This window comes from Capra hircus, chromosome 5, assembly GCF_001704415.2.
Source record: "Capra hircus breed San Clemente chromosome 5, ASM170441v1, whole genome shotgun sequence".
Classification (NCBI taxonomy): Eukaryota; Metazoa; Chordata; class Mammalia; order Artiodactyla; family Bovidae; genus Capra; species Capra hircus.
Window position 1 is genome coordinate 115,638,467 of NC_030812.1, and position 14,297 is coordinate 115,652,763.

General features: G+C 59.6%; 1 protein-coding gene across 1 annotated transcript in view; it reads right to left on the minus strand.

The window, feature by feature from the left end:
- CELSR1 (cadherin EGF LAG seven-pass G-type receptor 1) overlaps positions 1 to 14,297 on the minus strand; it is a gene marked incomplete at its 5' end in the record, with an annotated part of 158,930 nt that overhangs the window by 46,607 nt on the left and 98,026 nt on the right. Inside the window, 8 exon segments of the mRNA XM_018048918.1 lie at positions 1,540 to 1,681; positions 2,266 to 2,440; positions 3,247 to 3,360; positions 4,329 to 4,514; positions 9,797 to 9,963; positions 12,279 to 12,404; positions 12,821 to 12,984; positions 14,012 to 14,169. Of these exon segments, the coding sequence (XP_017904407.1) occupies positions 1,540 to 1,681; positions 2,266 to 2,440; positions 3,247 to 3,360; positions 4,329 to 4,514; positions 9,797 to 9,963; positions 12,279 to 12,404; positions 12,821 to 12,984; positions 14,012 to 14,169 (1,232 nt within the window).

The following is a 14,297-nucleotide window of genomic DNA, read 5'->3' on the forward strand; positions in this document are numbered from 1 at the left end:
GCCTGGGTCCCGGCTGGCCTAGATCTGGGCGCCCCCACCTCTGAGTGATCTGCTTCCCCCTGCTGCCTCCACTGAGGGCCTCAGCCTTTCATGCGCTATGCCCAGCCTTCGGGGGCCCGTGTCTGGAAGGGGTCTACCTACCATACTGCCATTTCAGCGGTTTGCCCACTTTCCCCTTCCTCCTGGAAGACACTGGTGACGCCCTGACCCAGCCTCCCACGAGCACCATGTCAGCAGGTTCACGCTGCCCAGCACCCCCGGCCAGGACGCCTGGCCCACGGGGAGGGTGACAGCCACCCTCATGCCAGGCTGCTCTCCGTGACCCAGCGCCATCCAACACACATGCCCTTCAGGCTCCACAGAATGAAACCCTGCCCTATGTTTACTACCCCGGCTGACGGCTTTCCATCCGCCCGCCCACCAGCATCAACCCCTCCTTCTCACCTGGTCACCTAACCAGCAGTTATTAAGTACTGACTGTGTACGCACTAGGGGAATACTAACAACCGGGACAGGGGTGGGGCTCCAGTCTGGTGTTGACAGACCTGCATGGACAGGGTGGGGACCCCAGCGCCTTGGCATCCTGCCCCTACCCCCTGCCTCCTCAGCCCTGCCCTACGGGCAATGCCAGGCCTCAGGGACGCCACATGGCCTCCCAGCTGGTGCCCTGGCCTCTGGCTCCCACCAGCTTGAGCCACATTCCACCCGAGAGCAGGAGGCTCTCTGACACCCAGTCTTGATCCCCTCACAGCTTTTCTGCGGAGCCACCATGGCCTCCACAAAGGTGAGCTCTGTCCCCAGTTTGCAGGCAGGCCCTCCACTCAGGCCTGGGAGTCTCCCCAGTCCAGAGGCCGCCTAGGACAGCAGGTGCCAGCCCTGGCGGGGACTGACTGACCCTTTGAGCTCTTTAGACAGGCCTCATCCCATCACTGCTTGCTGCCTCTGCCCTCTGCCGTCCCCCCGGAACACCTCCTGGAGGTGGCCCTCCCTTCAGCCTCCCTGACTCCATCGCACCATCACCCGGCAGGCTGGACAGCTCCGCTGTGCGCTTGTGGGGTGGAAACAAGCTCAGAAGGGGTTGGTGAGAGATGCCCAGTTGGAGTCTCATTTATTTCAAGCCAAATTAAAAAACATGTCCTTGTTATCCAGAACCGCATGCTGTGGCTTAGTCGCTTAGTCGTGTCTGACTCTGTGACCCCGTGGACTGCGGCCCGCCAGGCTCCTCTGTCCATGGGATTCTCCAGGCAAGAATACTGGAGTGGGCTGCCATTTCCTCCTCCAGGGGATCTTCCCGACCCAGGGATTGAACCCACATCACCCGTGTCTCCCGCCTTGCAGGCAGATTCATTACCGCTGAGCCACCTGGGGAGGCCTTTAAATGCCGTAACAAAGCTATTGTAAACTCACCGAGTGGTGATGAAGGGGGGATCAGATGGAGGTGATCAAAAGGTACCACGCCTGCTTGGGGTTCAGTACCAGAGAGGAGAGGACAGGTCGGGAGGGGCACCGCGTGGGCCCGCCGGCGGGGGCGGCGCTCACCTGTTCTCACAGTACTGCCCGTAGTGGCCAGACCCGCACTCACACACGTAGCCGCGCGGGGACTCGGGGCTGTGCACGCAGGCCGCCACGTGCCTGCAGGGGTTCACATGACATGCGTCCACACACCTCCTCCCGAAGTACCCTGTGGGGACAGGCCAGCGTTACCGCACCCCGGGACCTGCCTCTCACACCGCTGGTCCGTGTTCCGCGAGGCGGGGGGTGGGGAGAGACCCTCTGCGTGAGGCTGTGTTCGCAATCTGTGGCCGCCCCGAGACCCCCTTTCCAGGCTGCTCTGTGGAGGAAAGCTGCAGAGGCCCTCGGAATCACAGGAAGCACGGACGCTCAGGGGGTCCGACCTGGAAACACGGAGGAGAGGGCCTCCCAGGCTGCCCGGGGTGGTGGGAGACTGGGGGAGCTGACGGCACCAGCCAAGCACCTCGACTGCCAAAGGCGAGCACCCGACACACTATTCTCAAGCGTGTGCCCTTCACTAGCGCTCCCTCATGTCAGTGTGTGACCGGAGGGTTCAGCGGGAGTGTCCCTGCCCCCAGGCGAAGAGACAGCGCAGGAGCCCCTCCTCGGTTACGAAGCACAGCTCCGGCACCACACGCCCGCAGGGAGGTGCTGGGGAGCCAGCGCCCTGCTCGGCGTGCCTCGGTGGGTTAAAGCACCGAAGGCGTCGACCCCACGGCCGGGCGGGCGCAGGCAGGGCCTGTGGGCGCCCACCTCTGTCGCAGACGCAGGCGTAGCCGTCCCAGGTGTTGCGGCAGCGGCTGTGGGGAGGGCAGGGGCTGGAGGAGCAGGGGTCTTCCACCTCACAGCCGTCCTTCACCCTGACCTTGAGGGCGTCGTTCATGTTCAGCGTGGCGATGTTGGTGGCCGTTTCCCCCATTCTCACTCCCTGCGTTTCAGAAAAGGGGGGCGCAGAGTCAGTCCCTCAGGGCTGGAGGAACCCCCAAAAGGGAGCCAGGGGTTGAGAGAACCCCAGATTCTCTTGGGTCCCTTGTTGCAAAAGTGAGGCCAGGATGCACGCACTGCCGCCCCTCCCTAGGTTTGAACCCCAGGACGAGGTTCAGGCCATCTGGGATGAAGACGGAATAATTCCACATTCTGATAATTCCATGGTGAGGGTCACGGAGGAAGCAGGAAGCAGAACAGCTGCTGGAGACGGAGGGCAGGGCGGCTCCTGGGAGAAGCAGGGGGCTGTGCAGAGCGTGTCCGGAGTCGAGGCACCGTGCAAGGCACCGTGAGGCCAGATTACAGAGGCGCAAGAGTGCAGGGGCAGGCGTGAAGGACTGTTGCCTGCAGTGGGAGGCTGGGGACAGGCGGACACGAGCGGAGCATCGTTATAAACTGCTCCCTTGGGCTGCTGCTAGCGCACCTGGGCTAGGGGACGGGCGTGGGGCCTGTCCAGGTGAGGACGGGGGCTGCTGCAGGCAGCCAGAGGGAGGCTCTGGACGGGACATGAAGGCAGGGCTGCAGGTGGACGATGGGGTGGCCGGGAGGGCAGTGCAGAGCTCGAGGGGAGACAGGGAGGAGGAGGGCCGTAAGTGGGAAGTAGGGTGTGTTCAAGTTGGGTGGGCGATTAGACCAGCAAACTCGTTTTCTGAAAACCAGCAGGAGGATCATGACACCAACGGCGGTGCCGCCGCCCCCGAGCCCGCCGTGGAGGCCCAGGGCAGGGGTCGGGGAGGACGCGCGGGGTACCTGCAAGCAGCCCCTGAAGCCGCGGCGCACGGACACCTTGTCTTCAGACACGCCCCCCACGACGAGGCTTCTCATCCGCAGCCCAGGAAGCTGGTTCCCGATCTGCACCGTGTCCTGTGCAAAGAGAGGGGCTGGGCCACCGCCTGCAAACACCCGGCTGGGAAGCGTGCACTGAGAGGCTGCAACCCAGCCACACTGGGCGCTCCCCACAGCCATGGGGGTGTCCCTGCCTCACACAGGGGGCCACGCAGCCATTTCCATGGAGAGCACGGCTGTTCGTGCGTGAGACGAGCCGGGTGCGGGAACCAGCCAGAGGACACGTGTCCGTGTCCCAGCCCGGCCAAGGTGGATGGCTGAGGGGACATGGGCCACCCTCCTACTTCCGTCGTGGGCACCACCAATGAGCCACTGCGTAAGAAAGCTCGATAAACTAGAAAACGTAAAACCCGTCCGTGGCGGCAGGAACCTAAGGAAGTCTCGGCCAGATCCCCAAGCTCAGAACACGGCAGCTGTTCATTCCCAGAGCCAGGTGCGGGAAGAGCCTGGACTCCAAGAGCTCTTAGGAATCACAGGAAGCCCCTCCAGTGTGTGGGGGACCCCTGACACGCCTGCGGTCACCTGGCTCACACCCTGCAGATCCAGCGTTCTCTGAGTCACCTGCCTAGCATGCCACCTGCCCAGCTGGGACAGGTGTGCCTCTCCGGGGGCCCAAAACCCCTCCAGCACCTCAGTCACATGCCCCTGCCAGGTCCATCTGTGTATCCCAGAGGCACAGCACAGAACAGCTATGGCTCAAGCCAGCTTGCCACAAGAAACCGCTGTTGCAGCCACTGCTGGCAGCCACGCTGGGACACACAGCTGGACCGAGTCCAGTTCCTGGTGCCAGGAGCTGGCCATCTAGGCAAGGATGAGGTGCAGGCTCCTGTGACCCCAACAGCAGGAGGAACATCGGACCCGAGTTCAGGGGAGCCCAGAAAGCACTTCTCCAAATCCACAAGTACCTGGCACCTGGCGGGGTCCCCCTGAAACCCTGCAGGCCCAAGGGAGGGGTCTGTCCCAAAGAGGGTGCAGAGGCCACTCACCTGGTCCCTGCCATAGTCCAGGGTCATGACCGCCAGGTACTTGATGTCTTTGCCCTCCTTGGCACTCTTCAGTTCTATCAACAGGTGGTGCCACTCCCCGTCAGTCACGCGTGACCTGGACAGCTGCATGGACACCACATCCGAGGCACCATGGGACACCTCGAACTGGACGTAGTTGTTCAGGATCTGCAGGACAGGAAGAGCTCCACTAGGGATTGAGGCAGTGATGGCAAGGAACAAACCACATCGCTGTCACTTAAGGAACAAAGCCATGCAAACAGGCTTACCATGGGGCTCCGAGTTAAAGATGAACTTAAAAATTAGGCAAAGTCTACTTTGCTGTTGCCTGTCACAAGTTCCAGATCACATGCTTTCTTCTATGGTGAAGCGAAGTGAGTGAAAGTCACTTAGCCGTGCCCAATTCTTTGCAACCCTAATTCTCCAGGCCAGAATACTGGAGTGGGTTGCCATTCCCTTCTCCAGGGGATCTTCCCAACCCAGGGATCGAACCCAGGTCTCCTGCATTGCAGGCGGATTCTTTAGCAACTGGGCTGTGAGGGAAGCCCGAGAAAACTGGAGTGGGTAGCCATTCCCTTCTCCAGTGGATCTTCCCAACCCAGGAATCAAACCGGGGTCTCCTGCACTGCAGGCAGATTCTTTACCAGCTGAGCCACCAGGGAAGCCCCTCTTCTATGGTAAGAAGCGTCAAATATTGGCAGAGATCAAATAAGACGAAGCCCACTGGACTTAGGTATCGGGAACAATCACAAGTTCTGGTCACTACTGGGCTCTTGTTTTTGGATGTAAATGTTTCATTTTATGGGACAAGATACAGGCCTCCATGTTCAAATATATGTATGAAAAGACAGAAGTCAGCATGGTAACTGGCCTCAGATGTTCATGTTCTAAGAAAACGTAGCTGGGGCAGTGCTGAGATCATAGTTCCCTTTCTCCAGTGAAGGGCTGGGCAGTTTGGACCAGCCCGCTTCCTGAGCACGCCCGGGAAAATGAGGCAGAATCTTAGAGCACAGCTGTCCAGCACCAGAGTGACCCAAGTCACTGCAAGTGACAGAAGCACAGCCAGGCAGGTGGGGGTCTGGAGAGACGCGCTCGGCCCCCTGCCGCACGGCTGTCGGAGGGCTCTGGGAGGGACCGCCGAGGCTGAGAGCTATGCGGAGCTGTCTCAGCTCATGCGGCTGGGAGGAGAGGAAGGGGAATTCTGAGCCTGCCCAGGGTGAGGGCTGCAACCAGAAGCAAACATGGCGGGTAACGACACCACCATCCTAGTTTCAAACTGCCTTTCGCTTTTCAACACGATGTCCAGCATTCAGTCAAAAATAACCAAGTACGCGAGGAGAGAGGACAGTGTCTTAAGATAGACTCGTGGGAATCCAGACGAGAGAACCATCAGACACAGATGTGAAAACAGTCATGGGAACCACAGTGGTTTCAAGGAGACTGATTCAGGTGCCAGTAGACTTATTTCTGGATGCAATTATTCCTCGTTTCATGAGATAAGACTCAAGCTACCATGTTTAAATACTGTAAGATTGTAAATCAACTACACTTCCAAAAATACATGTTAGAAATCTAAAAAACAGTGTTGTAACGAACCTAACTTCAAATTAAATACAGAGCATATTAAAAAAAAAAACCCACTATTAGTGCACTGCTTAATATAAGGAACCTGAAATATGAGGCAACAGAAATGTTGAAAGGAGAAAGATAAAAAAGATACATCACAGAAACACCAACATAAGCTAGCATAGCGATATTAACAGGAGACAAAGTAGATTCTAAGGCAAAAATAATTATGAAGGATAAAGAGGATTTTCATCGTGATGAGTCAATATTCCAGAAAGACAGAACAGTCCTAAAATTGTACGCACCTAATAACATGGCCTAATAACATCACCTAGAGCCAGACATTCTAGAGAGTGAAGTCACATGGGCCTTAGGAAGCCCTGCTGCTAATAAAGCTAGCGGCTGTGATGGAATTCCAGCAGAACTACTCAAAACCCTAAAGGATGAGGCCATCAAGGTGCTGCATTCAATACGTCAGCAAATCTGAAAGACCCTGCAGTGGCCAGAGGACTGGAAAAGATCAGTCCTCACCCCAGGTCCCAAGAAGGGCAGCACTGAACACCGGACAATCACACTCCTCTCCCACGCTGTCATGCTAAAGATCCTGCATGCCAGGCTTCAGCCTTATGTGAACCAAGAACTTCCAAGCTGGGTTTAGAAAAGGAAGAGGAACCAGAGCTCAAACGGCCAACATTCACTGGCTAACAGAGAAAGCTAGGAGTTCCAGAAAAACGTCTACCTCCGTTTCCTGCACTGCACCAGAGCCTTTGACTGTGCGGATCTCAACTGGAAAGCTCTTAAAGAGATGGGAATACCAGACCATCTCACCTGCCTCCTGACAAACAACAGTTAGAACCCTGTGTGGAACAACTGACTGGTTCGTGATTGAGAAAGGAGCACCACAGGGCCGTCTGCTGCCACCCCGTTTGTTTAACCTCCACGCTGAGCACATCGTGAGCAATGCCGGGCTGGAGGAGTAACGAGCTGGAATCAAGACAGGCGGGAAAAACATCAACAACCTCAGACATGCTGACGATACCACGCTAACAGCAGAAAGTGAAGCGGAAATGAAGAGCCTCTTGATGAGGGTGAAGGAGGAGAGTGAAAGAGCCAGCTTAAGGCTAAATATTGAAAAAACTAAGATCATGGCATCCAGTCCCATTAGCTCATGGCAAACAGAAGGGGAGAAAGTGGAACTAGTGACGGATTTCCTCTTCTTGTCTCTGAAATCACTGTGAATGGTGACTGCAGCCATGAAATCAGGAGACGGTTGCTTCTTGGCAGGAAAGCAATGGCAAACCTAGACAGTGTGTTGGAAAGCAGAGACGTTACTCTGGGGACAAAGGTCCATACAGTCAAGGCTAAGGTCTTCTAGCGGTCACACACGGTTGTGGGAGCTGGACCATAAAGAAGGCAGAATGCCAAAGAATTGATGCCTTCGAACCATGGTGCTGGAGAAGACGCCTGAGAGTCCCTTGGACAGCAAGGAGATCAAACCAGTCAATCTTAAGGGCAATCAACCCTGAATTCTGGTTGGAAGGACTGATGCTGAAGCTGAAGCTCCAGTATCTTGGCCATCTGATGCAAACAGCTGACTCACTGAAAAAGTCCCTGATGCTGGGAAAGATTGAGGGCAGAAGGAGAAGAGGACATCAGAGGATGAGATGGCTGGATGGCATCCCCGAGGCAATGGAAGTAAACCCGGGCAAACTTCGAGGGGATGGTGCGGGACAGGGAGCCTGGCGGGCTGCAGTCCATGAGGTCACAAAGAGTCGGACACGACTGGGCAACTGAACAACGACAACCACCACAACAACACAGCCTCCAGATCTACAAAGCAAGAGTGGACAGGTCCAGAGGGCCTGAGAGATGGGCCACAGTCAAGGCTGGAGATGAACTCACCTCTCTCAGCAACTGAGTAAACACTCCCTAAATCAATAAGGACAGACAAAACGTGAATCGCCATGAACACACGTCACCTGCTTGACTTACTCAGGACACTACAGAACGCAACCGCGGTGAACGTGTTCTTTCTTTTTCAAGTGTAGGTAGAAAATCCACAAAAATCACCAAATGCAGGGCTCGAAAGCAAGTCTCAACACATCTCAAAGGTCTGAAGTCACACAGCGAGCGTCCTCTGTCCTGCAGTTACGCTGGGAGTGAAGTGAGTGAAGTCGCTCAGTCGTATCCGACTCTTTGCAACCCCGTGGACTACCAGGCTCCTCCGTCCATGGGATTCTCCAGGCAAGAATACTGGAGTAGGTTACCATTTCCTTCTCCAGGGGATCTTCCCGACCCAGGGATCGAACCCGGGTATCCAGCATTGGAGGCAGATGCTTTAACCTCTGAGCCATCAGGGAAGCCCGCAGCTACACTGGGAACAATGACCAAATGGTTGACAATGCCACCTGTTTGCTAACTGAGAGAGATGCTTACCAATCCCCGATGGGCCAAAGAAGAAATCTTGACGGAAACAGGAAATGTGTTTAGCTGATTATAAAGACAACGCAGCTAGTAGCGTACTTCGCTTTTCAGTCTTAACTGAGAGTCAATGGAAGAAGACAGTTCCACCTTTTTCTATTTCGTTTCCTTTTGTTTCACAGAAGCCCGGAGCCAACTCATTAAACTTGCCCTGCCATTCCATCTCGCGGTCCTCGCTAACAAAGCCCCGAAGCCAGCAGCTCCACAATGAGATGACGAGCGCCCACAAACAAAAGCAACGTCTGCAGAATGATCCCAGGGCGTCGGGAGCAGCTGCTTGCTCCCTTAGGTCTGTCACCGGATTTAGGAGAGCGTTTAGCAGCAGCCAGGTGATTCCCACTTGACAATGAAGGTGGATTTAGGGCGCCTAAGAGCAATCAGCCAAATTGATCCGGCTGCAGGACGACTCTGTACCTTGTCTGGGCCGCTGCGGAGGCTAGGAACATCGTGGAGACCACCCCCAGAGCCCACGGGCTACAGGAGGCCTGCATTCCACAAACAATGTGTAGAAACAGCCCAGAATACATCTGTAATCCCCAGCTGACCAGCCTTTGGGAATGGCCCTGGGGCAGCCTTCTGGGTGGCCTCCAGGGTCTGGAAAATACCCCCTGCCGCCCTGAGGTCACCACCTTTGCCACCCAGCCTTCCACAGGGAGGCGCTGGCCACGGTTCCTGGCAGAAACCCTTCACGTTTGAATTAGCTCCTCATACTTTAATTACTCAGACAATACGGGAGTTTGCGGCTTTGGGTGGTGTTCCATTGAAGGCGTACTTTTTTCCGACAGAGACCCCATCGTCAATGACAGCCTGCGAGCGCCCACTCATCACCTGAATCAGCCAATTTAATTTGTTCCAACAGCAAAACCACCACAGAGGGAAACCCCATCCCCGGGCAGAATAGTGCCTGCCATTTTCCGTCCCAGAGCTGGCTTCTGGGGCCGCCTGGTAAACCGATCCAATTCCTGGTTAACAAGGGAAAAACGATGGTGGCTGTAATTACCCGGAAGGTACACCCAGCACCTTCAGTGCGACCTGAACAGGCCTGAGCTGGAGACAGACCTGAGCAGGGGCCGGGGAGGGGCCAGGGAGGGGTGAGAGGCAGGTGGGGGGTGGGGGGCAGGTGGGAAAAGAGAAGGGGGCTCCCCCTGGGCTCCGAGCCTCCAGCCCCCGCCCAGGCAGGGTTGTCAGGCTGACTGATCTGGTGCTGGGCGCTGGGTGGTCACATTCTCCTGGGCCTTCACGGGGGGGACCACCAGCGGCGTGGGCAGAGAGAAGTGACCGGGCGCCCCTCGAGGGCAGTGGGAAGGCCCGGCTTCAGGGCAGACGGCCCAAGCCTCTAGCTGCCTCACGCGGGTGCACAGCTGTCCCACAGGCGCCCAGGGTGGGACGGGGCTCCCGCTCACCTGGAGATGGAGCCGGGAGGACACGCCTGCCGTGGCCTCCATCAGCACGCCGTCCTCCTTCCTGGTCCGGAACATGAGCCCCAGGTACCAGGGCACGGAGATGGTGATGTCCAGGTCGCTCCAGAACACGACGCTGTCCCCGCTGAAGCGCTGGGGGTGGGGCATGACTGTGGACACAGACACGGCTCCCTGCATCAGACGGCCCCTGAGAGTCCATTTCAGCAGCAGAGGGCGGGACAGGCCCCCAGGGAGGGGGAGGGGAGAAACCCTAGGCCTTTCTTATTTTAATACAGAACTATCTCAGACTTCTACTTTAGAGCACTCGCCCTCTGAGTCCAGGAGCTCTGGGTCCTGCAGAAACCTCCTCTCACCCCCCAGGACACAGGCCACCCTCCTGGAGAGTGAGGCTCGGGCCTGGGGGTTCTCAAGCAGGGCCTGTGTATGGGAAGGGGTTTGCAGGCAGAGCGGTACAGCCCAGGACCCTTGGGCTCAGTGGGGGGCCCTGTGAGCCTAGTCTATCTGCCCCCCACCCCGACACACACCTGCTGGGTGGGGAACCCAGGGCAGGGACAGGGGCCATAGGGAGGGCGGTCTCCTGGTGGGACCGTGGGAGCCTGCAGTGAACCCCGCACACATGTGTTCCCGCACACACACCTCAACCCTCAGCCTGACCCCACCCCCCAACCCCGCCGTCAGCTGGCGTCTGGGGTGGATTTCCAACCCCGAGGTACAAGGGCCACTGTTTCTCTCCTTCTGGTGATGGGCACAGAGGTGGGAAGGCTGCCGGCCAGCTGAGGGTTCCCAGATGGTTTGGGGGGGACCAGGGAGGTGGCAATGGGGGGGACCATCAGCGTCCTCCAAACGGTGACACTTAGGAAAACTGTGGGTACCAGACAGACCGGTGGGCGGGGTGATGCTGAGCCAACCCAGCTCTATCACTCTGCCTGCAGACTCCTGCGTATCACAGCCTTCAGGGTCCCTCCCAGAATCTCACCCCGGGTCCGCAGGTGGGCCCGCAGCCATCCCCACGAGGTGTTGGGCGGCACGGGGCACGCCAGGTGGGGGCCGCCTCTGGGGGCCACTGAGCCCGAGAGCACAGCATCTGTTTCCTGTTCTCAGGAACCCAGGCCCCGGCGGCTGTTTGCTCTGGCACAGTCGGAGCCAGGCTCCCGGCCTCCATAACAGGAACTCCGAGGGCACGGGCGGCCCGATGGCGCTGCGTCCCCCAGGGGCCTCTGCCCCTCCCCGCGCCCCGAGCTGCCTGCACGTCGCGTTCAGTTGGGGCTGGACCTAAGGTGGCCACGGGGCTCGCACGGGCCATGCCCACCTGCTACGTGGAAAACAGACCTCTGGGGCCTTGAAAGGTGTCCGCTGGCTTGTGACACAAAGCAGGGGGCCCTGACCAGTGACTGCGTCCCAGACAAGGACTGAGGTCGTAACATGACACCTCGGCTCCCATGTCACGCGTCTCAGCTCCGTCGCTGCGGCCCTGGGCAGGGCGGACCGCCCGGCACAGGTGGGCTGCCCGCTAGCTCCACCCTCTCGCCCGCACTGTGAACTTTGCTCCCCTTGAGAACCTCCTATCACGGGGCCCACTCACTTCTGCTCATCACCTCCTTGAGGGAATCTCAGGGAAGCCGTGGTCCCCACGCCCACAAACAGCCACAGGAGAACCCCGAGCCCATCCCTCGGGGCGTGCAGGCTGGGGTGAGGAGCGTCTGCCTTCTACGGAGAGGCTGTGGGTTGGGGGCCAGAGGGCGGCCACAGGCAGGACTTCCCCAGCCCATCAACTCGCTAACGGGCTCCGGGCAACTCCAAACCTGGCGTGCTGCAGTCCGTGGGGTTGCAAAGAGTTGCACGTAATTGAGCGACTGAACAACATCTCCACGGCAGACCCAGGAAGAGGGTCCAAGCTGGGCTGGCCTCTGTCTGCCCCTTCAGGCCTACCTTAACTGTAAGGAGCACTGGGGGCTTTTAAATCACGACTCTTGTTTAACACCGTGTTGCTTCAAAATGAATGAATCATATAAAACCTGCCAGTTTCTACCGCAGCAGGGGTGGGGTTGGGGGGCAGGCCCAGGCTTTGATGCCCACAGTGCGTGCGGTCCGGCGGGGAGGCGGCCAGCTGGCAGAGCCCTGGGGTAGTGAGAAGGGGCGTGGGGGCGCGGGGCCCAGGGAGCTGCCCCTGGCAGCTCAGGGTACCTGTGAGGAGACACACAGCCCCCAGGAGGCTCACCCAGGCCCCGCCCACTCCTCTGGCCCCCATGGACTCCCCACGCCACGCTGGTTCGGCTCACACAAAGGGCTGGGTCCTGCAGACCCGTCCTGGGTGCCCAGCCTCTGCTCCGACATCACACACCATGGTGCCCCCAGCCCAGGCCCTGGCCTGCGCCCCCCACCCGGCTCCCCACCAGGACCCAGGCCTGGGGACACACGTGCCACGGGAGGCTGGGGCTCCCGGCAGCCACGCGCCAGCTCTCACCTTGCTCGCAGTTCTTGCCGCCAAAGCGGAGCGGGCACTCGCAAAGGTACGTGTTCCAGCCGCTGACACAGGTGCCCCCGTTCTGGCACCAGGTCCCATCGCAGAAGTTCCGCTGAGCAGCGCAGCCTGGAGGCAGAGCGCAGGGCGTGGGCTCAGAGCGGGAGGTGGAGGAAAGAACCACGAGGGGGTGGGGTGGGGGGTCTACTCATGTCTCCCAGCACCAACCCGTGCGGCAGGGAGACGCGCCCTGTGGGCACAGCTGGAGAGGCGGCGGGCAGACCCGGGCCCCCCTGGGCCATCGGGACCTGAGACCCGAGACACCGTGGAACGTCCATGTCTGGAGGCCCGGGGCCGCGGGCCCAGCCCGCCAGCCGGCTGGGCCACCTGGGGACCTGGGATCATGCGTCCGGGTTGGCAGCAGGCCCGCCACAGAGGTGGGACCCCAGGCCCGCGGGCGGCTGGGCCCCCGAGCTCGGTCCCCCAGGAGGTGGAGGAAGCCCTCCTCGCCCAGCCACCGCAGCCCCATGACGCCCCTGCCGCACCTGCCCTGGTGCCGTTGTTGGCGATGAAGCTGGCCATGTCCACGTGCCTGCCGTCGATGGACAGATTTCGCATGCAGCCCACGAACTGCCGGTTCTGCACCGGGAAGTCCTCGGGCAGGTTGGGGACGCCCCCCAGGAGCAGCGGCCCGGTCAGGTCCAGGGACCTGCGGAGGCAACGTCAACTGCTGAGACGGCGGGCTGGCGAGGGGGCCCTGGTGTCGCTATGCAGTCACCGTGGCCTCAGCCGCGGGCTCACTCGTCACCCTGAGCAGCAGTAAATCCAGCAGGTGGGCAGGCCAAGGAAGCAGGCGGCCAAGAGGCCGGAACACACGCGGCAGATCCTGCTTCCGGGGCCGCCCCCGGCTCTCAGGAGCTCTGTGCCTCAGTTTTCCTCCTCATGTCAGGTCCTGACAAACGGTAGGTTTCGGGTGGCCGCCCCGAGTCCTGCCCGCTGGCCTGGCCTGTCCACACAGCAACAGGACACGCAGAGCCGAACAGTGGTGCCACCTGCCTCTGGTCCCTAACGACCTTGAGCGGAGGTCACGGCAAACGCGAACCCTGGCTCTGCAGGCGCACACCCGTCCCATCACTGAGCTGGGAGCAGCCCCCCTGCACCACAGCTGGGGGCAGGGACCTGATGAAACAGGCATGTTTCATACCGGATGCCCCAGCAGACCAGGCTCAACTAACCGTAGGCTTAGTGAATATCCCACCCAAGCAATCCGAGTAGAGTCCAGCATGGACCCTTCTTGCCCTGGGACTGGAAACTTCCATGTCAGCATGTCTCTGCCCGATGGGCCCTGGGGACCCTGGCATCCACATGGTGAACAGTCACTTGGATCCAACAGAGGGCTCACTGACCCAGCCCTGAATTGCAGGGACCAGCGCTTTCTGGAACAAAGCCAGGGCTTCCGTGGAGACAGGGCTGGCAAGGCTTTCTGGGCTAGGCACGCCAGCCATCACAACCCTGGGCATGGCCTGGCCACCGCTTGGGCAGATGAGTGTAAGGGGACCTGTTCTGGGAGGCTTTGACATATCGAGGGATGAGGGAGGAAACGCGACTTCACCCCAGATCGGGACTGCCAGGCCTCCAGGCCCAGAGTGCTCCGCGCTGCGGCCTGCCCTGGGCGACCCCTCAGCGCAGTGGTCACGGACGGGGTGCACTGCAGGGCCCGCCCCCGGGACACTCACTTCTTGGAGCCACTCTGAGTGCCCTGGGCAGCACAGCTGTAGTTCCCGACGAAGCTGCCGAAGCGCACAGCCACAGCCGTGTCACAGTCGTCCACGGTCACCACGGCCACCTTCTCTCCGGATGGCCCGTGGGGCAGGCCCAGGCGGCCGATGTTGGGCTGGGGGACGAGAAAGCCGTCAGCGTGACCTCCCGCCAGCGGCCCCCGCCAGTTCCCCAGCCACAGCACCCGCCTCCCAACCAGCCTGGTCTTAAATTAGTCTCCAAACCAGCTGTCATGGGTGAACG